Genomic DNA, 27,829 nt, shown 5'->3' with positions numbered 1-27,829 from the left:
TACAAATTTTGTCAAAAGTATTTTAATTTTTAAAGTATGAAAACTCTTCCATATTATCATGGTAATGTGGTAGATGTAACTGAACAAAACTCAAATACGGAGGATTTATTATTATTCGTTGGATACATATTGTATTGGGTTTCGTGGGAACAGGTGAACCACGAAATCAAATGTTTAACACCTATCAAAATTTCTTTGTATGCAGAGATGGGCAATACCACGAAATAAAAAATCCATGAAAACATTAATTTTCCTTAATCTACGAAAATTGATACCAAAGAAGATAAAGGAATCCACAGTACACAACTTTCTGAGTTGAAATTTGACTAAGTGCAATACAGATATATTCTTCACAATCCATGCCTTATTTTCAAATACGTAATGAATGTTTATGTATATATACATACATTTTTTTTTTCAAATCAAATAAATGTCAAGTGTATCTTTTATTTCTTTTCTTTGAATCTGCAAACGAGGACAGGTACAGGTGAATGGTGAACTAAATAATCACTGACACTTCCTAATAATGTTCTTCGTATTTTACCAAGACCTCGTGTTCCAGTGACGATCATAGAAGCACCTTCCTCTTTGGCAACTCGTAGGATTCCTTCTCCAGGTTTCGGGGCTTGTGCACTTTTCACAACTCCGTTAAGCTGAAATAATAATACTAATATATTTTGTTATCCATATACTTTTGTTTATTTTGTTATCGTTCTTACAACATTGTAAGGTTGCATTTATTTAATCAAATTGTCATTATATGGAGTTTTAGCTGTTCATTGTCGTCTTGTTCAATAAAAAAGATTTCATTACTTCAACCCCAAAACTCTTAGTGCTACAAGTACCTGTACAAATCATTCTTATTCAAAGCTTGAACCTAAAAGTAAGTGTTTTTCTCCTTAATGCTGATGATTTGGTTCGGAAGCGGCAAATTCTAATTTCCATTCATCACCTTAAATCCTTCTATCCCATTTTTGGTAACTATAAGTCTTTAAGTCATTAAACTAAAAACAAACAGAACCGATTCCGAACAACTTTTGCCACACACTTTTAAAAAGACCATTCAAAATCAGTCAAACTTAAAAACAAATGAGCGCGTTTTTTATAGTTCAACATTACATTTAGTTCTACTGTACGTTGAAGTAGCAAACAATTCCATCTAACTGTGAGTTAAACTTCTAGTAATGTTGATTTTCAAATCGGAACAGAACTTTCAATGGGATATTGAAATGTAATTCACTTGCACTTCACTGTGATTTCTGAGAAAAACATTGCCATTGAAAATATTCCTTTGAGACGAAAGTATCAACTTTCACATTAAGCTACATAGCACTGATAAACATCGTATCTATCTGCTCTTTTTTAGTATTTCTATTTAAAACTTAAGGAAAACTATAATCGATGAAAATAATTTGAATGTGATGTAAACGGAATCAGCGCTCTATGCAAATTTTGAACTGATGTCTGTTAGAAACAATCCATATTCCTTTTATCTTTTATGGAATTCAGTGATATTTTTTGAAAATCTATATGATACTATATCTTACTAGTATCTTTGTTAAGAATCTGTAATTTAGTAATCGACATTATATATCTGTAGATTGTAACTGTATGACAGATTGAATGCATATAAATATATTTGTATCATTCTATCTTGGATTTGCTAGTGACTTATAAGTTTTGTCTGCAATCCATGATTATGTTGAATCCATTATGAATTATCATGACTATAGTATGTTCGAAATAAAGCCCGAATATGCCCTAGAAACAATTTTAAAAAGCAAACAAAACCATTTAATACTTATAGATTTGTAATACATCGAGTCTACCTTCAACCTCTTCAGTAATTCTCCAAATTCTTCCAACCGACTTTGGACCTTTTTAACCTCGTGATCTAGAATTGTTTTGAACGCATCTACGTCACCTGGGTTTGGAGCTTGCAAATAAAATAACAATTTATCTAACATAAATGTTGATACATGTATTCATAATAAAAATGGCATATGTTTCCAAAAACGGATGATCAAGATAGAAATATGGTGATCTTTTAAAAACACAAAAAAAAATATGCTTTTTTGAAATTGCATGAAGAAAAGAGAGAACTGATATATGTGTGCGATTATAGTTGCGAAATGTACTTCATATGAAACACATATATGTTCAAATGGTCAAATGGTTGCCGAGATACATCTTCATGAAACATAATAACGGTTCGACAGGTATCGTATACAAGTTAATTGTGATAGTCTACAAACGGCATCACTCTAGTTTGCAATGATGTTTCATTTTGTTCTTTGTATCAAGAAGTTTATTCAACAATAGTACTGAATTCGTTTTGAGTGTTATCCAGTCTTAAATACATAAATCTTGAAATGACCTATTTTTGACACTTAATTTACAGATAAAAACAAATCGAAAAGGACATACACTATGCATACTAGTATGAGGTGATTATCAGTGTGTCACTTCATTCTTGCAAGACGATATGTAATATGCAAATTTTACCAAAAGAATCTTTTAGAATCATTTCAATGAACGATCTGTGAATCATATGAACAATTTCAATGCTTACGATTTAAACACTGTAACCAAACTTTCTTTTGCAGACATTAATTAATTTACCTCTATTTGCCGTTATTTAGATGGGTTACGTTTGATTTAAACCATTACAAGTAAACTAATCGAAAATAATAATGATGTTCCTGGCATCATGTATCTACACGTCGAGTAGATTTTGTAGAAACAAAAACATTCAGATACATCAGTATCAGTTAGTGAGAGAATGAATGAGCATGTAATCTAATACAAACTCAATCTATTTAGTTTAAAACGTTGTATTCTATTGGGAATTCAAAACGCAAAATAATTAAATAGATAGGAAAAAATCAAGCATGGTCCTTTTTTGGGACAACAGCATGGGAATGCAGGGCGAATCAATATCGAACGATTGCTGTGTCTTTGATGTTTGTTGGGTTATCTTGGTAAATATAATATACCTATAAATGTTTCTACAGAAGTTCGTAGCAGAAGTTTGGAATATTTATGAATGAAAATATATGCATCGCTATTAAATAACGAGATTTGCAAATGAAACAACTCTCTACCAAAGATCAAAGTACAAAGATTAAACAATTTTAGAGTCACATGTATCCATTATCAAGGATAACAAATATTTGATTTAATATTTTGATCAGATATCATCTTCAGGAGGTTTATAAATACCAAAAATTAATAACAGTCAGGTTTATAAATACCAAAAATAAATAACAGTCAAGACCAGATAAAATGTTCTGAATCGTCACGCACGTTGACAACTATCCATCCTCTGTTTATGATCAGAATTTGTAAAATTAAATTAAACATTCGAATATGAATTTCAGTCCCACTTAACGGAAATGGAATAATATGAATAAAATCTATCTGAAAAAGGAAAATGCATGAAAAATATATTACATATTAACCAATTAAAGTCGAAGACACTTATAAAGACGTAAAAAACATACAATGGTACCAGTCCGATGCTGTAAGAACTTCGCTCATCTCTACACAATAAACCAATATCACGTGATCATCATGACGATGTACATGGCTTGCGTACCCTGTAAATAAATGTGTCAAATATAGAATAAAACTAAATTAATATTGGCAAATATAAATCCACAGAATAAAATACTTTGTTTTCTCTTGTAATGATTTGGCAGTTTATAAGGCTATACAAACTAAACTGTTTTCCTCAATATTTTTAAAAAACGTTTCAATTGTTCGACATTTTAACATGATCGTATATTTATTTATTTTCACACTGTGCACTAAACGACGCAAGACAATTGCTGTACTTACTTACTTATGTAATGGTTGTATTGACGTTTGATAGAGTCATTAATCATATGAATATTATGAATGGTCAAGTATGACGTTAAGAACATTCATATGACATCACGGTGATATCACAAACGACATTACTGCAATCAAATTCCAAGACTATTTAACTATCATCAATCATTAATTGAAAGCTAGATTATTACATACTGGTTTTTAGCATTACTATGATATTCAATGAGTATTGTAGCTTATGAAAACATAACCACAGTAGCTTTCCAAAAAGTGGACATATTTAACCGGCATTCGTTTTTTTGGGGGGCTTCTAACAAACTATCTAGTTCAAATATCGATATTTAATAAAGCAGATAACGTATATTTTTTTTATTAATTTGGTAGCATGTTATTGCACTATTAATGACTTGATTGCTTCAAACTTCATCATAACACCATGAAACCTCTAATTGCATGAAAGAGCTGCTTAAGACCAAGAAATATTAGTAAAGAAATTAGTATAAACACTACTTTAAAGCACCTTTATTTTAGCTTATGAAAATTGAACTCAGTGCAAAAATTAAACTGTATGGAAATGAGTTGATACAGAAGTAAAGCAATTTACAAATATATGAGTCATATTGCATACTGCGTTCGTGGTGATGACATTTTATTTTAAATTGATATCGTTACATTTCATTTTGGGTCTTCATTGTGGTAAATGCAAGCCATATTTTAATCAATAAAATACAACGCTTTGCAAAAAATAAGATATAATGATGTCACATACTAAAGTGTCATGATTTTAACATCAATATATGCATTTTGTCAAAAACTATAAATAAGGGCAACAGTAGTAAACCGCTGTTCGAACGTCATAAATCGATTGAGACAAAAACAAATCCGGGTTACAAACTAGAACCGACGGACATACATCAACTATAAGAGAAAAATAACGAAGCAACAGAAACACTGAAGTGAACAAAAAACAAACGATAATGCAAATAAACTTATCATAGATACCATGATTAAATTTTGTATATACGCCAGACGCGCATTTCGTCTTCTAAAGACTCATCAGTGACGCTCGAATCCAAAAATAAAGTACGAAGTTGAAGAGCATTGAGGACCAAAATTCCTAAAAGTGTTGCCAAATTCAGCTAAGGTAACACACTCAGATAACAACTGCCATTTTCCTGACTTGGTACAGGTCATTTAAAGATCTCTGCATGATGTCTCTATTAATGACTTGCTGCCATGCATACAAAAACCGTTAGGTATTCATCACATTCGCACGAAACTTTATTCATTACCCCTTTCAAAACTTCATTCTCTGTTCAATTTATGTTTGGAATCCACTGTAACAAACCCTCATTCAAACCAATACAAACTACAAGCTATAATTTCGGATATTGCTAGTCACAGACTTTTCAAGCCAGTTCGCATTGGAAAAGATGAAAAAGAGAAAAGATCTTTTCTAAATCTTTCCTTTGCCAACAAAGGTCTCGATGGCGTCAACCTAGGCAATATCCTTCATCATAAATTAGTTCAATCGAAAATACCTCCTTATTTCAAAGACCAGTCTGTACCAATAATTTCTTATACCTATACCAAACCTATTGCAACTAAAATTTTCAATTACAAACGCGTTTTGCAGGATCTCGATATTGACGACTTCAAGTCTAAACCTCCTGATTGCACTTGTGCTAGTTCCCAATTCACATATAATCCTGCTGGCCACGTTATTACCGGTGACCTTAACATTGTTAATAACACTTCTCTACGAAACGTGTTATCGAAAGGTCCGAAATATCGTGAGCCTAAATCCATCAATTGGAAACACAACTTTAAAATTTTGATGGATTCAGTCGAGGATTATGCCAGGCAATGGGCTAAGCGCGAGAAGGAAGACGTAGACACTCTATCCGAATGGATTAAGGCAGTGAGGTCGTTAATACAAATCAGAATTAAAAAACTGAATGGGTCCATCAATGCCCATGCTACGTCAATCTTCAAAGATCCAAATGTTGCTAAACACCTATCTGACCTCCATGATGAATATGTTGTTGTCCCCGCAGACAAAGCCCCAAATAACATCGTTTTTATCTGTAAAAGTCATTACATTAATTGCTTGATAAACGAATTAGGTATAGACAATTCACTTGGAAACCCAACATATACCCTCACGACACTTACCAAAGAGGAAATCCTGGATAATCATAGGTCTGTTCTTTGTTCCTTTGGTATTTCAACCAAAGATGAAGAACTGGATCTTCCATCACTGTATTGGATACCTAAACTACATAAGTGTCCTTACAAACAACGGTATATTGCTGGGTCTTCCAAGTGCTCCACGAAACCCCTTTCTAAATTATTAACATCCATTTTATCAGCAATCAAAGACGGGCTTCAAAGTTATTGTGAAACTGCCTATTCTAGAGGTGGCGTGAATCAGATGTGGATACTTAAAAATTCCAAAGATCTTTTAGAGTACATACAATCTAACTCTCTTTCATCTTGTAACAGTATTAAAACATTTGACTTTTCTACTCTTTACACAAGTATTCCACATTCCAAACTAAAAGACAAATTAAAAGAGTTGGTATTACTTTGCTTCATAAAAAAGAATGGCCAACGTAGATACAAGTATCTTGTCTTAGGGAGGGATAAATCATACTTTGTAAAGAACCATTCTGATTCAAACAAAAAATTCTCTGAAACCGATATTATCAAGATGCTTGATTTCTTGATTGACAACATATTTGTTACGTTCGGAGGACGTGTTTTTCAACAGACGGTCGGCATCCCAATGGGAACAAACTGTGCCCCTCTACTTGCTGACTTGTTTCTTTATTATTATGAGGCTGACTTCATGCAGGAACTTCTTAGGAAGAAAGATAAGAAGTTAGCAATATCCTTTAACTCTACTTTCCGCTATATAGATGACGTTCTTTCACTAAACAATTCAAAATTTGGTGACTATGTGGATCGCATCTATCCCATCGAATTGGAGATAAAGGATACTACAGATACAGTTAAGTCGGCTTCATATCTTGACTTACATCTAGAAATTGACAATGAGGGTCGGTTGAAGACAAAACTTTACGACAAAAGAGATGATTTCAGCTTTCCAATTGTGAACTTTCCATTTCTAAGTAGCAACATTCCAGCAGCACCTGCATACGGGGTATATATCTCCCAATTGATACGATATTCCCGTGCTTGCATTTCCTATCATGATTTTCTTGATAGAGGGTTACTGCTCACAAGGAAGCTATTAAACCAAGAGTTCCAAATGGTGAAGTTGAAATCATCCCTTCGTAAATTTTACGGACGCCATCACGAGTTGGTTGACCGTTATGGAATAACCGTTTCACAAATGATATCGGATATGTTCCTTACGTCGTAACTACAATCCCCTTCCCTTTCATGAATTTGACCTACCGAATTAGACTATTTACCGGATTTGTAATCACATAAGCAACACGACGGGTGCCGCATGTGGAGCAGGATCTGCTTACCCTTCCGGAGCACCTGAGATCACCCCTAGTTTTTGGTGGGGTTCGTGTTGTTTATTCTTTAGTTTTCTATGTTGTGTCATGTGTACTATTGTTTTTCTGTTTGTCTTTTTCATTTTTAGCCATGGCGTTGTCAGTTTGTTTTAGATTTACGAGTTTGACTGTCCTTTTGGTGTCTTTCGTCCCTCTTTTAAAGAAAAAGGTTGGGTTGGTGTTGTTGCTAGCCAAACCTCGCACTTTAATTGCAATGTAAAAAATAACACTAAAATGACACCATTTCATAACAGGTACAAAAAATGCTTTTGTACTCGTTTTAAAGCACGAGGAAAGATATTCCTGTTTAACGAAGACTGTTGCTTTATAGCAACGACAACTAGACGAGGGTACAAACATATATGTCTCACTGTACAGATCTCTCCTATGAGAAAAACTTATACCGTTATATTAATTTCATGCAAGAAAACTAACAGCTTGGTATATACTAAAACAATGCACGAACAATAAACGAACAACAAATGTGACAGGCAGAAAACAACAACTTACAGACTCTGGTTATATAATGACGAAGCATATCGACAGGATGTTAATTTTCAAGCATTGATAGCTGTATAATAGTATAATTTTATTGTGTTATATTGTTAAAATCTAACATTTATCATTGTATTGAAATATTCATATTTACATATCAAATATTGGCTGAATAATGGATGACGGGCTGACAAATTGTTTAAGGTATTAACTACACAGTGTCCCAATAACAAAAAAAAACAACATGCTTATTAGAAATGAGTTAATCAACATTGACTATAGTTCAATATTTACTCTGTCTGAGGAGAAATGAATGTTACGCAATATCTATCATTTGCAGTTGAATTGAGACTGCAGCTATATTTTGACGTATTGATCATCTGATTATACAGAGAATAAAATGGTTGAGAGTAACAGATAAACAAATATGGATGACAGAAAACACGCTAGATAATACTTTGTTTCATTTATAACATGTAATTGACAATGTCTATCAACGCGTATAAAGCAGTAATTTATTTAAAGGAAAAAGATTATGAGAGACCGTGCTGCATAGCTTTTGATAAAAATACATACTAGTAGTATACATGTATAAAAAATAGACAGAAATTTTCAAAATACGTATTTGTGCTGTTTATGAAGTACAGTCTTAACGTTATAACTCAGGGACAATATATATGTAAGCGAGTTGAGAATTGGACAACCAGCTCAGTATGGAAATTTTGTTATTTTTAATTTTCGGGGTTAAAAAAAAGTATATTCCATAAATATTTGATTTTTCCCATGGTTTGCCAATACTTTTCATTCTTTTCGTTTGTTATGATAATCCCAGAATATTTGATTACCTTTTTAAAGTTTGAGATTTTCTATTTTTAAATATTTAGTCCTTCAAAATTACGGAGACAAGATATACGTTTCATCCCCTGTAACTAGCAAGAATAATAACAATAATTCATTCAGAGAATGAGAATGCCTATAAAAAAACTATTCTACAGGAATCTGTAAATTTGTAAATTCTTATATTATGTACTTTTAAGTTACTTTTTTTTTTTACTTTCAATAAAAATAGATCTTGCAATATAGCATTGTACAGTATCCCTTTTATATTAAGAAGTCTGGTACAAGCTTAAGAAGGTAGTTAACATCCGATGACAGATGTAAGTATCCGTCAGTTATCTGTATATATATATTGGTAGACTGGAAAATTACCATAAATGCATAAAGACGACTTCGAATGAGGCATTTCCATCCCTTTTCATGGCAATTATTTGCATTTGATAGCATGACGACAACTCTAATCCGAATAAATATCATTATTGAAAGTTTCACATTTACAAAAAAAAAAGAAATATACAGATAGGTGTTTTTTGGTGGGTTTTTTTTCCTTTTGAAAATACCCCTTGACGACCAAAAAGAGAATATTTGTATCCTGACAAAATAATCAATGAAGTTCTAAAGATAGTAGAACTTTTATGATAGAACTGGCATGTAAAGATCGTGTTGATGCCCTGTAGACGCATTAAATGGTTTTTAATAGATAAATTGACAAAGTGTCATCAATACCATGGCTTCAATGTTCATGATTGAAATAATTAGGTAGCATAATTGCTAAGATAATTTTGACGAATGAGATTCCTGACTGTTTAACAATCTTTGTCATCAGAAGAAAGAAGAAGTGAGATATCAAGTTTAAAAATCGACATTATTCAAACATTTACTTCTATAAAAAGAAATCTGTAACGTACTAAATTGATTCAACAAATTAAAAGATTGAGGATTCAGACAAAAACGCATGCGCTCCGAAAAAATGTTATCAGTTCCTGCTCCATACACCATCTTGTTGAACAGTATTTACAAATATCATAAACAAAAAGGAAGGTTTGGATCTATGCTTCATCATGATGATCCTGGAATTTCGAAACATAAAACCTAGAAGTTCCAAATGAGAAATTGAAAGCAACTCTAATTTTACTGCAAGATCAAAATAATATGCATTTTTAGTCATAATGTATAAATTGTTCTTATACAAATGCAAGACAAACATTTTTGTGTTGCGTGACTCTTATTGTGTGAGTTAGTAAATAAACTCATTTTAGATACCAGAATCAACATTTTGTTAGCCAGATGCACGTCGAATCAACAAAGTTTCAAAAAAAAAAAGGCGCCAGTTGAACTTAATTGATGACCAAAACTTCCTTTAAAGCCTTTAAAAATGCAATATAAATTGCATTTTGCAAGACCCTTCTAATGACTTCCCGTCTTTCAACTAATGAGACAGCACTTATTATCTTATACTAGTATTTTAATCATTGAGGGATTAATATTACGACAAATTCGTATAGTACAGTTATGTATGCATGTGACAAAACATAGAATAGAACCTTTTCCTTTCATAACAAATTGACTTTGCATACCCCCGGCATTATATTGTAGCTTCATTATTATTTGTGGGATACCAATGTTCGTAGACTTCGTGGTTACATGTGAACCACGAACTAAAATGTTCAACGAAGTAAAACATTTCAATTGGCTTGTGTGTAGATTTTTGAAAAACGAAGAAATCAAATATTCTCAAAAATGCATTTTGTTCACAAACCACAAAAATTGGTACTAACGAAAATAAATGAATCAACAGTATTGGTGTTTTTTAAATCTTTCTTAATGAGAAAATATTTAGTCTTAGAAAGTTGTATGCCAATGGCCCATTATCTGAAGATTAAATTAATGCAAGTATTCCAAATATAACCCTCAAACATGGAAGCTACATTTAGTTTCTATGAAATTCAAATGAGCGTTAAATGTGGAACCGTGGGACAACAAAAACATCTGTCTTATATTATTGACGTATTTGTTTACAAAATAATCAATGCACAAAATATGTCGATTACTAAAAGAAACCTAAAGCTTTTAAAACTTTAATAATTACAATTTGGCACGACTATGTGTAATATAAGAAAAAAAATAAAAATTACTTATATTATGTTTACTTCGCCGAAGGGAAAAGGATTGAAATAGACTGCGTTGAAATGTAGTAGTTGGCGCATATACATACAAGAATGTACAAATGATTGGGCAGATTTATAAATATCAATCAATGACCTTTGTTTATACACTTGACGCAACCTAGACAAGACATTGTCGAAATGTCATTTGGATATACCTTCATTAGAAACGACCAAACTCAAAAAACTGGAAGACAATTAGAAAGATGCTTAGTCATATGCATTTTTGAGAAACTGTATTTCAACTGGAACCTTTAAAAAATAACTGAAAACATCTTACATGAACATAGCCTGAGGGAATTCTAGCAAAGCTTTCTTAATAATTTTTAATCAACTTGAGATGACATCTAATTTAACCTTCAATGTGATATGGAAATCTTTAAAGGTATGTATAAGATAAGGAAAGAAAAAAAACTTTACAGTAAACGAGAAATTAACAAAAAGTAATTTGCCTTTCTAAAGATCTCTTACGAATCAATCTTAATTTTACTTGGGAGAATATTATGTTTCTTAAATCTACTTGCATATATTGATCTTTTAGGTGGTACCCAACACTTTCACTAAAATTAATTTGGCTCGTTTAATTTTCATAAAATTTACTTTGACCCTTTAAGAAAACTATAAAAATTTCAAATATTTTGAACCAACCGTTTTGTCATAAAAATTACACTGGTTATATAGCAGTTTGACAAACACAATTTTGATCATTGAGAAGCTTAATATTCCTTTTACAACACAACGTCATTAAAACGTTTAGATGACTTTACAGAGTTATCTCCCTGTAGTGTTAGCTACCACTTTAAAAGGATGTTTAGTGTGCGGTGTGGTCATAACAAGTTGGCATGACAATGAAAAGGATAAACATATAAATTGGAACACTTGACAGTCAAATTGAAGAAACGCATATTATTAATATACAAAAAGATAACATAAAGACAAAGGAAATCAAAGACGAAACATAGGAGCGTGGAATTATACACAGTTTTTGCTTCACTATTGCTAATTGTCGTAATCCTCTCAAAACATGCAGCTATAACATCTCATTTAAAGCTCTTAAAGGATGAATATCTCATCCAAACCAAACCAAATTCAGAAAAAATGTAGTAATCCACCAATCATATTGCACTTTTCTGGCTTTACATCTTTCTTAATTATACTGCCGCTTCTATATAATGCATGCTTTTAAAGAGATAAATACAATAATTACTAAAGACGGAAATATTAAATCGCACAAATCGAAGTTGATTTGTTTCATATGATGCGTTAAGTGGACACAGAATGATCATAAAGAGTGATCTGTAGCATGACATAAACAAGTATTCTGCAATGTAATAGTACTGTGTCAAATTTTAATAAGCAGTAGAGCTATCTTGTACGACAAACATACACATTTTTTTAGGTATCTTCTATGCAATACATGCTTTTAAAAAGATAAATACACGAATTAGTACCGACGCAAATATAAAATCAACAAATCGAAGTTAATATTTTTCATTTATTGCGTTAAGTGGTTGCAGATTGATAATTAAGGGTCCTCTGTAGTATAACACAAACAGTTCTTAATGCAATGTTTTTATTGTATCCATTTGTAATAAGCAGTATAGCTATTATGTTCGACGGAACATAAATAATTTAAGTAACTAATGGCTTTATATCGCATTGTCTGAAATGCTGAATATGATGGAAGTGATTTATTAGCATTAATGTGTGCATAATATAGGAATTAATATCACAGCAAGGTTCCAAGTGCTATTGTAAAGCAGTTTTACAGTTATTAGCATGGTTTGAACTAGTTTGATCGATTTGGAGACTGCAATGGGAAACGAAGCCGAATGCTGTAGGCAAACCAGATCAGTCTGACAGTTAAACAATAACTGTTTACCGAGAAACATGTTTTGAATTGTTTTGTTTTACCTACACCTAATCAATTGTCTAATATTCCTTATTACATTTGTTATGACTGATTAAATATCGTTTGCCATGTTTTTTTAGCCTCTGTTCGACTTAAAATTGAATATCTCAGACTTTGGTATCTTCTTCCTTTTTTTATGGAGGCCATTGAATAACCAACATCTGCCAAAGGCGTTTTCTTAATTAGTCAATGATGTTTCATGCTGAATTGTTACGAACAATGAAAGTTTTTAAGACACTGTGATGTAATATTTAAAATGATGGTCATGTGAATTGTACAAAATAACACATATTGTAAATGCATTGTGTATGATATTTTATTCCAGTCTCCTTTAAATGTTTGCATGGGTACGTTTAACTAAGGACCAATAAGACAGCTCTATGATAAGAGGTACAATGAACAGATGTTGTTGAATTTTATTTCAAAGCCTATCAAAGGTGATCTTAATAACGAATTGTGATATAATCAATTAAAAGGAGTTGGTTTACTAACTCATAATGTTGGCCCTAAAATCTTAATATTTTGTCCCTAGGGAAATTCGAAAAAAAAACGTTTGCTAACAAGGATTTTCACCAATCGCATCATTAGTGGTGTAATTGTGACGTCATAATTTAGTTGAATTTCGTAAAACTTGTTTGTTTGTATAAAATTATAAAATTTATGAGTCTTTTTTTTTTCATTCATAAATATTTTTGCTGAAATATTCTTTATATACAATATTATTTACTTTCCATAAAGAAAAATAATGGACGAGAAGTGGCGCCACAAGTAAAACCTATTATATTTTATATGTGTCGAAACTTAATTGCTCGGGCATAGACAAGTTGCTATTGTTCTTCGTGTACTGCTAGTGGACCTGCTTTACCATACCTGTCTTAACTAAATTTATACTCAATATATTTTGAAGAACTGGTGATTAACAAAAAAAAATAATCTTTGTAAAAAAATGCATTACTTTTCCGTTTGTTCATTCTCATGTTCGGTAAAAATGTGTTGATATATCATCCAAATATCCAAAATTTTAATAAGCTTCCATATTTCACTTCAGGGATCAATTGTTTGTGATTAAGTATAGGAATATGACACTTTGCCTGTTCGTGCCATAAAAAAACAATACCATTAACACAAATCGTTATATTTCCCTTGAGTAATATTTTCAATTTTCATTACGATGTTAAAATTAATGGTTAAGTATTATTACGAATAAACATCATGTGCTATTATTTTCTCTGTCGTTATTTACTTTTAAACATTTGGTACATTGTTAACAACACATTTGGTTTTACTGTGATATAAAGATTGACCATGCATCAAAAGAACAGCAGCATTTAATTGACATGGTCTTTATGTGACTGTCACTAGAAAGTTTTTGAATTCGAAGCCTATAAGTCTCCGAACAAATGTCATGGTTGTCCTTGATACTAACTCAATTCCTGAAACAATATGTGTCATGTCATCAAGATGATACAAAGAGCCAATATTATACAAACGAAATATCGTAATGTCCGCAAATTTACGCTGCTGTTATGTTGCTAGTACAGACAAGCTTAAATGAACTGTGGCTCTGTATTTTTTTTACTATTAAGTATAGGATAGAGTTCATTTACAGAAAAGAATAACGAAATCCTATATTAAAAAAAGATTTATTCTCCCTTTTTTAGTATTTATCTAATCTCATAGTAACTTGAGATATTTGTATTTGAACTTCACAGCGAAAATGGGGAAATGTGATCAGCCTTGTAGTGCAATCGATATTTGCTTAGATATTTCGCATCAGTCCGGATATAATAATAAATCATTAACTATAGTAGCGAACTCATTTAATTTGACTTTTCCAGGTCTGTTTGATTTCATGTTAAAGGTTTAAGAAATAAGTTAATGATCTGTAAAAGAATGATTTGTTGTATATAGATATAGAAAGATGTGGTATGAATGCCAATGTGACAATTCTCCATCTAAGTAAAAATTCATAAAAGTCAACGAAATGTTTGTTTTATTTTCAATGTTGACATTGTTTCCCTTTTAATGGCTGAAAACGACTTGAGCATGCGTAACCAATCTCTAGCTAATGGGTTAAATTGAAGGTCACATGTAAGTGAATTATTTATCAGCGATGTTTTTGTAGATAATTATGAATAAAGCTAACTATCATTTCACTATTTCACTTTTATTAATGATTGTACCCCAAAACAAATCTAACTTTTTATATCTTGTAGCTTATACTCCTTTTAGATTCATTCTACTTATTTTGTTCGCTGATTGTTTGTAGAATTATTAAACACGATAAACTCCTTGAGGAATACTCAGTTTTGTTTGAACATACTGAAAGGTGATGTTGAATAACCTCGTCACAAAAATACTAGAATATAACACGGCTTAGAATAGAATCTACGATATAAAAAATGCCCTAGGTATGTATAAAATGATGTTGAATTCTTAAATTATTATTTCTCATACTGGCTTTATAGAAAAGATGTCCAATTATTTTCGGAACTTAAAGTTTTCAAATCAAATGAAAAAAAACCTATGGTAACCGATGTGACAAATAACAGTCATTGCAAATTATTATCACTTCATCAAAAAACATAATCTTTTTATCAAGTGTTGCTCGAGGACAACGATGTTCATTTAATTTATAAAATGTTATAAATAAACTCATCATAGATACCAGGATTGAAATAGTTATCAAAAGTACCAGGATTATAATTTAATACGCCAGACGCGCGGTTCGTCTACATACGACTCATCATTGACGCTCAGATCAAAACAGTTATAAAGCCAAACAAATACAAAGTTGAAGAGCATTGAGGACCCAAAATTCCGAAAAAGTTGTGCCAAATACGGCTGAGGTAATCTATTCCTAGGATATGAAAATCCTTAGGTTTTTTTTTTTAATTTAAAGTTTTGTAGCAGGAAATTTATGTAAATTACCATATTATTGATATTCATGTCAACACCGAAGTGCTGACTACTGGGCTGGTGATACCCTCGTTAACGAAACGTCCACCAGCAGTGGTATCGACCCAGTGGTATAAATAGTTATCAAAGGTACCAGGATTATAATTAAATACGCCAGACGCGCGGTTCGTCTACATACGACTCATCAGGGACGCTCATATCAAAAACGTTATAAAGCCAAACAAATACAAAGTTGAAGAGCATTTAGGACCCAAAATTCCCAAAAAGTTGTGCCAAATACGGCTATGGTAATCTATTCCTATTTTATAAGAAAATCCTTAGTTATTCGAAAAATTTTAAGTTTTGTAGCAGGAAATTTATGAAAATTTCCATATTATTGATATTCATGTCAATGATGTCATGTCATGAAAACTTACATTCATTTCATATCGTGATTATTCTCAGAACGAAGATACTGTTTAATTTTATCGAAATCTGTGAAATATATCTAAGACGTTATCGTATTTCATATCGTACAGTGTTCAGTTTAAAAGAGACACATATCATTGGTATATCTTTTATTCCATCAATTAGAGTTTACATTCAATCTCAATAACGTTTTGATATGCCAAGAGGAACATCCATCCAAACATCTAAATGACTGTTAATAAGACAAAATAAAATTTAACTGGAAGGTTTGTCAAATAACTATTTATCTTGAGTTTTTTGTGTTTTTTTAATGAAAAACAACTGCTGTCTGATGACACAGTCATTGCACTTATAAATGAGATAATGTGTTACCTTGACTATTATTGTCAAGACATCTGTTTGTTGATCGTGTTTATTTGATAAATATTCATTGATATGTATTCATGTATATTCAGGACGATAGTGAATGAAGCGTAAAATTATATACAAATTAATACTTTACATTCATTGTAACCTCATAATATTTTATTCTCTGTTAGGAAACTTTTGAAAATTACCTTTTAATTTGAAATATTGGCCGTGATTTTCTGTCATTAAGGTTTTTTCACTTTTCATTTTTAAAATTTTGTATTTACCCTTTCACATTGAATGTTGAAATCATTGGTCAGATCTTTGGACTTGATTCATGGTAGTAGTTCGCCCGATATTATTAGAGGAAATGCTAATTTGGTGACTAGTTATGTAGTTTCTTCAAAATAAGTCTTAGGGGTGAAAATAATAGAATACATCCGTAGAATAGTGATGGGAATACATCTTACGTTGCTGGTAACAATTTTCCTTTCCTCTCATAATTTTAGTATGCAGAGTACCTCTTAGAATTGTAAAAATATACCTTTAAGTACATCTCATAAGCACCTGGGAGTTAATTTCAGTAGTGACGCAAAATGGAACAATCATATTGAAAGTATAATTATAAGTGTAAAGAAACACTTAAAGGTTTTACGTAAACTTAAATACCGATTATCTCGAAATAATTTAGAAAAACTATACTTAGTTTTTATTCGACCCATCTTCGAATATGCCACGGAAGTGTGGGATAATTGTGGAATAGGCTACTCACATAAGTTAGAAAATTTGCAATTAGAGGCCGCAAGAATAATAACAGGTCTACCAATATTTACAAAAACTGAAACTTTATATTCTGAGGTGGGCTGGGAATCTCTTTTTGAAAGAAGAAGGAGAAGAAAATTACAGATGTTTTATAACATGAACCAAAAGCATGCACCAGAATATCTATGTAATCTTGTACCTCCTTGTGTACAAAGTACAACCAACTATCCGTTGCGAAATGGTCATGATAGTTTTGTTCCATTTTGTAGACTTTCCCTTACTATTGGATCGTTTATTCCCTCTACTATACGTGAATGGAATAAACTTGATCCAAAAATTCGCAGTGTCAACCCTATTTCTAAATTTAAGAAAGAATTAAAAAACGATAGTCTACTATGTAAAATTGAAACGTTTTATTTGTACGGCCCAAGGAAATAAAATATTATCTTAACGCAATTGCGATGTTCCGCTTCATTCTTAAACAATAACCTATTTAGAGCTAATATTATTGATGATCCTGCTTGCCATTGTGGGTCCGATATTGAGGATGTCTACCATTACTTCTTAGTTTGCCATAATTACACATTATGTAAAAAAAAACTTATCCCCTAACCTTAACTGGCTATCTGAAAACTTTGTTTCAGATACAAAACTATTAATTTGCGGACACTTAGAACATTCGAACGAACAAAATATTCAAATGTTCAAACATGTTCAAAATTTCATAAAAAGGTCAAACAGATTTCTTATGCCTTGATAGAGCGTTATTATTACTGACACGGTACGTCATCGTTGTAATCAATTCAAATGTCATCGTCACATAATTAAACGACTTTTCAAACTTTCTTTTTCTTTTTTTACTTTCTCTCCTCTTTGTTCACCTATGAAAGCTAGTATTATATTGTATAAACTGTTTGTTTTATATGCATGTCCATTATATTATACTATTATTCTAAAATAACAACAAATATCATAATGGTTCATAGAATAGAAGAGACTAAATGCGTTGTCATCTAATATTACAAATTGCAAATTATACACAAGGGAAATATCACGAGTCGCACTTAATCAAATAGTTATGTCATTGCCAAAACAAGCAATGTGTTACATTTCGTTCTAAATCAATTTTATAATTTGTAATTATTTATAATGTTTTAATGCCTTAACATTTTGCTGGCCGATGTTAAATTTCTATTGTGCTCGATTCTACATGGCATAATGGAACATGGGTCAATTTTATGTAATATAAAAAAGATATGGGAGCCTCACGTGCGAACTAGACAGTCAGAGATTTGTTATCAGTGATGTACATTAATAGTTAATTAATATCAATATGGGTTTTTATGCTAAATCAGTCTCCATTCATACCATAAGTTTGATAAGAATGTTTTTTTCTCGTTTAAACTGATTTATAAAACAGTTTTTATCTCGTGCAGAGGTACTTTAACACATACGACTTTTTTATGTTATCGCTAAACGAATGTACATAATTTGTATTTTGAACATTTCTTTTCTTTTTTATTCTCAAACAATGCGTATTGTTATTTGAGTATGAAGAATAACTGTACGTGCGCTGTTAGGTGAATGAGATTTGGATTTGAAAATATTTGATTAATTTATAAATGATAATCATTCATATCCTTAGGGGTTTGGGCCTATCAACAATACAATACATAGAGAATAATACATGGCAAAATCCGTATCATATGCAGTATCCCGAGATACCAATATCATCCCGAGGTCCTTTAGGTCCATTGGATGATATTGGTCGAGGGTGATTCGGCACGTGATACGGATTTTGCCATGTTTTATACGCGTTATCCTATATTTTAACAGGAGAGTATATATGAACTGCTTTTTGATCATTAGCACATTGGTTACCTTCAGTTTTACTTTTGTCTTGTTTTAAAAGCGTTAAATGAACTGTCAGTTCAATAACTCATCCGAAGCACCTGGGTTACCTTTCAATTTGCTTGCTGTTGTTTTAAAAATATTTTGTTTCTTGTATATTTTGTGTGTTTTGTATGGCATTTCAATTAATTCTTTTCTATAGTTGCATTGCGAATATGAAAACTCGACGTTTGTGACATCATATGCCAAACAATGATGTCATTCAATCAATTGCGTCAGGCCCAAATGACCGTAACGTTCATTTAGGACCCATTTTGAGGAAAATACTCCTTGAGAAGCTTGCATAAATTAAAACGGACTTAATGTAAAAATGAAGAAGAAAAATGAGTAGGGGTGTGATAAAGGGTGTGACAAAGGGTATGATAAAGGGCACACCTGTGATAAAGGGTGCGCATCAACGATGCGCGATATGGATTAAACAGCAGGCTATTTATCAAATATTCAAAACTACTGTAATAGTATTTACTACTTAATATATGATAAAATATATACACAAGGGAAATATCATGATTTATTTTCATTATATAGTTATGTCATTACTGAAACATACAAGGCGCTATATTTTGTTATAAAACCAAATCGTAGTATATATTGTGATATGTTTTAAAAATATAGTAAAAGTTATATGTCACCGAGCATCTTCCCAAGCTACAGGTTGTGACAAAATGACACATTGTATATGAAATATACAGGAAAAACATCATTATATTAGAAGATAAACTAAATGATAGAATTGTAAAAAAAAAAAACAAGAGCTTTTTGAAAATGCTTAAAATGAATTCACATCAGGTATCTGCATTCCTCAACAAATTTTGTCTATTCGATTGAATTGTTATCAAAGGTAAAGATTGAAAATCTGGACCTGGGGTTATTTACAATCCAGAATAGTGAAAGACCCAAGGCACTTGTCTCAATTTTTTCCATCTATATACCTTAATATAATACGTGTGATAGTAATGTATATTGGATAAAAACAATTCTGAGACAAGTGCCAGTGTGATAGACACCCATACTACTTTAATTAATGTAAGATGATGGATATAGTACCATTAATAACAATTTATATAGTACCTGTCGATTAATGGAGGAAGATCGATATATTTCAATCATTATATCTATCTTAATTTACTAATACGTTATAGGAGATTGTAGAATCTATACACCTTTGATAAGAAAAACATCAGTCGTGTAAGGAACATAATTACATATATTCTTAAATTAAAGTAGAGACATTCAAGGTCGCCTTCGAAACGACCATAACAGTATCTTGCGTTGTTCACAATGGAATTCTATAATGATTAAATTTGACATCCGTAGTCATACAGTGTAAAACAAATCTTCTTATAATATATGTAAGATCTAATCAATTGTATTTGAATATGGTAAATTTTCAGCAAAATTCAAGGATAAGCCAAACTGACGAATAGTTCCTTAACTAAGTAATGAACGTACACTTTCTTTGGATGGAATTCGAACATAATGTATTACATTTCCTCTGATTGTTATTCTTTAAGACATGCTTACAATTTAATTGAATACATGTCTAAATATAAAACCACTATTACAAAACTTCTTACACATGAAAGGGTCTATCTTATTGTGATATATTAGTAGACTTGTTATATTAATAGATTATTTATCATTGATTTGTGCAATTTTATTCAAAGATCGTTTAAGGTTCAAAATTTTGAAAGCCCCAATTTTAAATGTATCGTATATTACAACTATTTGATTTTATTGTTTGGCCGCCTCTCTGAAATCTGAATAAAACCATGTTAGACGTTGCTAGTGATTAACGTATATATCATTCCTTGGACATGATCAAACTATTAAGGCGAATGACCTTGGTATCTGAGCTAACATTCAAGCTCATTAAGGTTTCTTTTGGATAACAAAAAAACATCCGTCTTCAATAATGTATGTAATTCAAAACAAGCACTGATTAAAATCGAACTGGTACTTAATCGAATGCAAAATAAAAGTCATTGGTTTGTTTTGTAAAAGTTAATATTTTCCTATTTCAGTGTAATTACATACATGTATAGTTGATTGAAGGAATTAGGTGTTGACGAACAGTATTGTAAGATTTCTGCTTGTATGGTGGTTATTCTATTGACTTTCAATTACAAACATTTTGATCCTAGAATTTAAAGAATCAAGCAATTACTAGGTTCAAACATAGCAGGTAACGCTTCTTCGTCAACGGTTCTTCTTGGCGTTTTCTATTCTCTGTAATAATAAACAATGTAACCAAATACCTGTTATGTCTAAATATTGGTCCGCATTTGTCTGTCTTGTTTATTTTAATGTTTTGCTTTTTTGACCTGCTAATGACGTTGCTTGTATTTTAGAACAGGCATTGTTTTTTTTTTATTATTTGGATAACTTCTATAAAAAAAATATGATTAAGATAAAAAAAAATGTGTGTTGTCCGGATCAGTTTTAGCATGTGTGCTCGGCGAATTTATTCAAATCAAGTAAATTTGGCCTTTCTCTTATCCAGTCATTTCAAATTCCATGTATACCTATATTAATCGTATACTTTTAGTAATTATAAATATCTAGTTAACCTTATGCAAAAACCTAGAAATGCATACCATTTTCTTTCAAGACAGTAGTGTTTAAAAAAAAAAGAGAAGCAAGGGGGTAACAATTAACGCTTTGTTCAACTTCTTCGTCGTTTATAGTGTTTTTTTCAAAATACGTAATTATTAACAAAAGCTTCCAAATTTTTGTATCTTCAATGCTCTATAACTTTGTACGTTCTTTGGCCATCTCTTATTTTGTTATTCGAGTTTCATTGATTAGTCTTTTATAGACAAAAGAGGGGCGAAAGATATCATAGGGACAGTCAAACTCATTCATTTAAAATAAACTGACAACGCCATGGCTAAACATTCAAAAGTCAGGCAGACAAATAATAGCACACAAGACAGAACATAGAAAACTAAAGACTAACCAACACGAACCCAATCAAAAACTGGGGGTGATCCCGGGTTCTCCGGAAGGGTAGGAAGATCCTGCTCAACATGTTGCATACGTCGCAAACGCGCGTCTGACGTACACAAGCTTTAGCCTGGTATCTATAATGAATTATGTTTTACTCCAGGTGTAAAAAGTAATGTACAAAATATAAACATTTATCTTAAAGGTTGTTTGAACAATGAGAAAGCGTCAGTTACAGATCTTTTCGAAATGTTAATAATCAACTATTTCTGGATATTTTGTAAACAACGTATACAGCAGTTTCATGAAACAAAACGACTTTATCTAGTGCATAATAACTTACAAGAAACGTTTAGAAATTCACGATACTTTAAAATTGTAGTTGTTTTTCATACTTTTCTAACAAAACACAGCAATAGTAGTGTAAAGCTAGACTTTACATTTCGGTCTTCTTTCGGTGTCTTTCTACGAAATGACAGCTTAAATTTTGATACAATAACGTTCTCGTTAATAATGCTGAAGGATAGATTTGACATATATATGATACATTAACGACTATAGTTTCAATCGCATTTGATTAGTCTCATGTGACACAGCTCATAATCATAAATTAAATGCAACAACGAGGAATGTCACTTCCGTTTTTATAGGATATCAGGGAATTTAGTTTTGTTTTTCTTTTTTATAGCATTGTTCTAACAAAACTTTGATTTTAAATAATGCCAGGCATCATTATGGGTCCTTTGCCTCAGTTGCGCTGTTATTGATATCGACTATTTGGTTTCATTTACAACATTTTAAAGATTACATATAAACCAGTCTCAATATGTTCAAGATCTTTCTAAATTTTAAAAGTAAAATATAATTTGTTAAATCAGTGTTGCCAAAAGTAAAACTTGTTTTCTTTAATGTTTCGAACGCTTAAGATGTAGTGTATCTTGATAATTTAGAACAACATATTTAAGTAAGGTAAAATGCTAAACAAATATATGTATTTACCAATTTAAACACGTAATATTACTATAATTCCTAGATAATTACATAATCGTACGAATTCATGACAACAGATGCTGTTTATCTAGCAGCAGAGAAAATATGAACTTTATCAAATGTCTGCAAACAAATGAAACGTTTATAATGTTTATTATCAAACATAGAGAATAACAAATAAACTCGTGCATATTTCGTGTAACTATGTAGACTTCACAGTGAGAAAGCTGACATATGATGATTGAGTATCATTGTTTATCTTGATACTCTTAAATACTCAATCTGTTTCTATTGGATTGAACGCGTGTGTTCTTGGAAAAAAATAGTCCATATTGTATAACATTAAATAAATAACACATAGCTGAGAGGGTGATAGAGTAAATTGGTACCGCGAGAACAAATTGTCAACCGCGTCGAATCCAAGGTTGACAATACTTTTTCGACCAATCTACTCTATTACTCTATTAGCTATGTGTTATTAAATTTATTATAATGTCCTATTCACAATCTTGATTAGAAAACTTTTCTATATGGATAGTCACCCTTACATACTTTTGGATATAAAAGACGAATTTTTGACAGGACTGATATATATTTATGTAAAGATTTTTATCTAACTCTACAACTTTTACCATCTCAATCACTGTACATTTAAAGATTAATATACAACACCGTTCGACAAATTAATCTAAATTGAAGAGGGACATATTGGACAACTAGCATATCTATGTCAATCAGAACTGATAAGCAAACTTGTAGCTTTTAATTTTTTGCATCTAAGCAATCGTCTTTTTGTGCTTCATATGCATAAGAATGATATTTAAAGGTCTTCAATTACTATATTGATAATTTTATTTCTGATGACACAAAATCTTGCAATCTGATTGCTGTAAATAAACCAGTTCACTCGTGGATAAAATTGTGCAAAAATTTCACATATTTCGTTATTATTTTTATTTATTTTTTGCCAGATTAAAAATTTAAATAAAACTGGGGAAAAAAATATATAATATTTTGACAAGTAAGAACATTTTTTTAGCATAAGATTGAAAGAAAAAAAACAATTAGGCAAAAATTCACACAAAAATGTTTTATTTTCAAATAAAAAATATACAATTCTCCAAAATTCTAAGACATTTTATAAAGGGTTACATTTGACAATGCACAGGGACATCGGTGTTGTGAAAAATGTGTAGTAGAAGTTCCTCGTAACAATTTTTCGAACGTATTGCTCGGTGTAAAAATAGGTAACGGGACGCTTGTTTAATTCGTTATCTTGGTGCAATCAGGGGTGTACGGAATTGTACATCAGTGTGAAAGTGTGTACACCCCAGATTACATCATTTAACTCATTATTTTTCGAAGACCAACATGCATGTTATGTTAAATGTCGAAATGTAATTCAGGTTGCTTGATTTTTTTTAATGATAATGCTCAACAAATAGTCAAGGTTTCAGTCTCATCCGTTTTTCAATGATATCTGTAATTCGAACTATTAGTTTGTCGATTGTTGAATGAGTAATAGGTTTGTTATGAAAAAAATCTGTTTTCTTATTTGAGTGCAGTCACATATAGTTGATTGAAGGGGTTAGGTGTTCGGGAATATTCTTGTAAAATATCTACTTGTTAGTTTGTGGTTATTTTATTTAAATCAAGTAACGAATAGTCTATGCATACTAAGGAATATTATGAATCAACCAATATGCTAGTCTAAAAAGTAGTAAGCAACACTTTGTTGTATTGAATATGGTTAGTTACTTCAAGAGAGGGACGAAAGATACCAGAGGGACAGTCAAACTCATCGATCGAAAATAAACTGACAACGCCATGGCTAAAAATGAAAAGGACAAACAGACAAATAATAGTACACATGACACCTATGTTTAGATCTGAAATGTGTTGACTGCCACTGTTTAAGGAATGTGTGGCTGAAGGACTTGGATCAGGTTCTGAGTTTATTTTTTAAACGAATGTAAAAAATAAAATCACACAAATACTCAACTCCGATGAAAATTCAAAACGAAAAGTCCCGAATCAAATGGCAACATCAAAAACTCAAACATATCAAACGAATTGACAACAACTGTCATATTCCTGCATTTTCTTATGTAGAAAATTATGAATTAAAATTGGTTTTAAAACTAGATTAACCTCTCACTTGTATGACAGTCGAAAAAAATACATTATATCGACAATGATGGGTGAACAAAACAAACAGAAATATTAGGTAAAAATTTCAAAAATAGTACCCCATATATAGCGTCAGGCATAACTTTTGGATTGTAACATTTTCATTTAACATCAGTTTGGAGGTTTTTCTCGTACCTAGTAAATATTACTTTTATGTATATGTATTTATGTCGATCTAATTCTTATTACAATCATGAATTTCTAGTTTATTCCAGAAAACTAGAAATTCATTCTAAAATGTTTCAAGAGAGTTATAAATCAAACACATTAGACCGTTGGTTGTCCAGTTTGAATGGTTTTACACTAGTTATTTTGGGGCCCTTATATAGCTTGTTGTTTTGTGTGAGCCAAGGCGCTGCGTTGAAGGCCGTACATTGACCTATATTGGTTTACTTTTATAAAATGTTATTTGGATTGAGAGTTGTCTCATTGGCACGCACACCACATCTTCCTATATCTAAATAAGACGAAAACGTTTTTTCGTTCTTAAATTGTTAAGTTATATGTTACTCCTACAGATAAGAAAATTGGTGTGCAAAACATAACTACTTATCTTAAAAGATTTTTAAACAATTATCAATTGGATAAATTATTTTTTTAATTGTTGATAATCATTTATTTCTGGCTGTTTTGTACAAATATTATACAGCAGCCTCATATAAAAAAAAATGATTATCTAGCGAAAGATTTATAAAGTTACATAACCTTAAAAAAACGTTTAACTTTGGAAATTCTGAATTCTTTTCAATGGTATTTGTTTCTTTTATATTATACTCAATTTCATTAAAGGTCGTTCAAAGACTATTAAATTACCATTTGCATAGTGTTCTTCCTCAATGTCTTAAAACGAAATTGCCGTTTGAATAATGTTACATTAACGTTTTCGTATACTAGTATAATGCGGAAGATTGTGAAGTTTTTTGTTCAGACAAACCTCGCTCAGTATCCGGGAGGTTCTGGTATAAACTGAAACAAATAACAGTTTACTACTATAACTAACAATTGATGCTTCCTCTCTAGGTACGCGACAGTCAGGAGTATCATAAAATACAGAGATAAACAATACAGGAGAATAAATGTGATTAGGTTGTGATTTCATGAACTTTTCAAATTGTTATATCCGTTCTTACTGAATTCTTATGGGGGAATGTTTTGCGTTTTCTTATTACATTTGTTTATTTACATTGTTCCAATTAACTGTAATATGTCAGAGGTAATTTTGACGCACTTCGCCTCATGTGCACTGTAAATTGGATCGAATATTTTTTTACATGTGCAAAATACTAAAGATAACATATAAGTTCAACATGTTTATAAATGTCAAAACTGCAATTAGTGAGGGAAAAAACATATAACGTTTTCTTTGATGCCTATAAATTTGCTTAACGGGAAGAGAATGTTGTTTATAGGGTCAACACATTTCATTCATTTAATACTTATCAATTTAAACATCTATTTAAAACATAGAATATCAATAATTATATAATCATACGAATTATTACACAGCAGGTGCTGTTTATCTAACAAGGGGATAAAATATGATTTATGCCAGATGTCTGCAAACATTTAAAAGATAATAATGAAACTATGATAATGTTTAGCAGGAACCATAACGTATTACGAATATTAACGTCGTGTACGTGAACACTTCACAGTGAGCATTGTGAGGAAGCTTATATATGTTAATTGAGTTTTATTGGTGATCTTGATATGCATAACAAATTAACTTGTTAGCTTCGGATTTAAACGTGTATGCCTACAGGTAGTTGTATTATTACATTTCCCCATACCTTGACTCGTTATTCTGTAACCAGGCAGACCATGCAATGTATGCTTATAAATACATTTGTTGTAAGCGTCATATTTAATGTTTATTTTTCGTTTATTGTCTTGTTATAATTCAGGTCTTTGCTGTTTACATTTTGAATTGTTTAACATTTTTTGTCAAGTCAGGGTCTTTTATAGTTGACTGCGATATTGGTTTTGTTCATTGACGAAGGTGATACCGCGATCGTTTGTAACTAATACCCAGTCTGCAAATTTGATATTTATGTGACTACATATGCATAAGCAAAAATGTTTTTCATATAATTTAAAGGAGTATACATAATACTTTTAAAAGCCAACATAGTAAGTGAATGTCAAATATGACAGCGTTTTGATTGAAAATATCATTTGTAATATATAAAAATTAAAAATCACTTACATTCAATTGCAAACAGTGAATTTTCGCTTCCATCAATGCCGATAACTACAGTTTTACCGGTTTTGGTTTTATCAGAACTCTCTGCCATCCTTTTCTCTGGTGAATTTTTTCAATATCCTTTAGTTGAAAGAACTATAAAGCACGTTGATAGTTAATCGGTTCAATAAAACAAAGTGCTGCTCTTTAAGACAATATGCCAATCGTTGTATAAAATGCAATAGATTTGTTTGCACAATTATAAATCATGCTTAGCTTTCCAATTATCAGAGATCATTGATTGTAAGAACAGAACAGTATTTAATCAAAGCTCTATATTAAACGCAAGGGACGATAAATTTCTCAAGCGTAATCATTCCACAAGAACAATGTCTGTCTT

The 27,829-nt window shown here is 31.2% G+C and overlaps 1 protein-coding gene across 1 annotated transcript; it reads right to left on the bottom strand.

Annotated features, from left to right (window-relative positions):
* Window positions 1-65: 65 nt before the first annotated feature.
* LOC143083756 (universal stress protein YxiE-like) lies at window positions 66-27,829 on the bottom strand. The gene is made up of 4 exons (XM_076260095.1): window positions 27,454-27,829; window positions 3,504-3,599; window positions 1,830-1,936; window positions 66-653 (listed from the first exon to the last, which is right to left on the bottom strand). The coding sequence occupies exons 1-4, from the start codon at window positions 27,539-27,541 to the stop codon at window positions 447-449; spliced, it is 498 nt and encodes a 165-aa protein (XP_076116210.1). The 5' UTR covers window positions 27,542-27,829; the 3' UTR covers window positions 66-446.

Source organism: Mytilus galloprovincialis, chromosome 1, assembly GCF_965363235.1.
Source record: "Mytilus galloprovincialis chromosome 1, xbMytGall1.hap1.1, whole genome shotgun sequence".
In the NCBI taxonomy this organism is placed as follows: Eukaryota; Metazoa; Mollusca; class Bivalvia; order Mytilida; family Mytilidae; genus Mytilus; species Mytilus galloprovincialis.
This window is presented reverse-complemented; position numbering and strand designations above follow the sequence as displayed.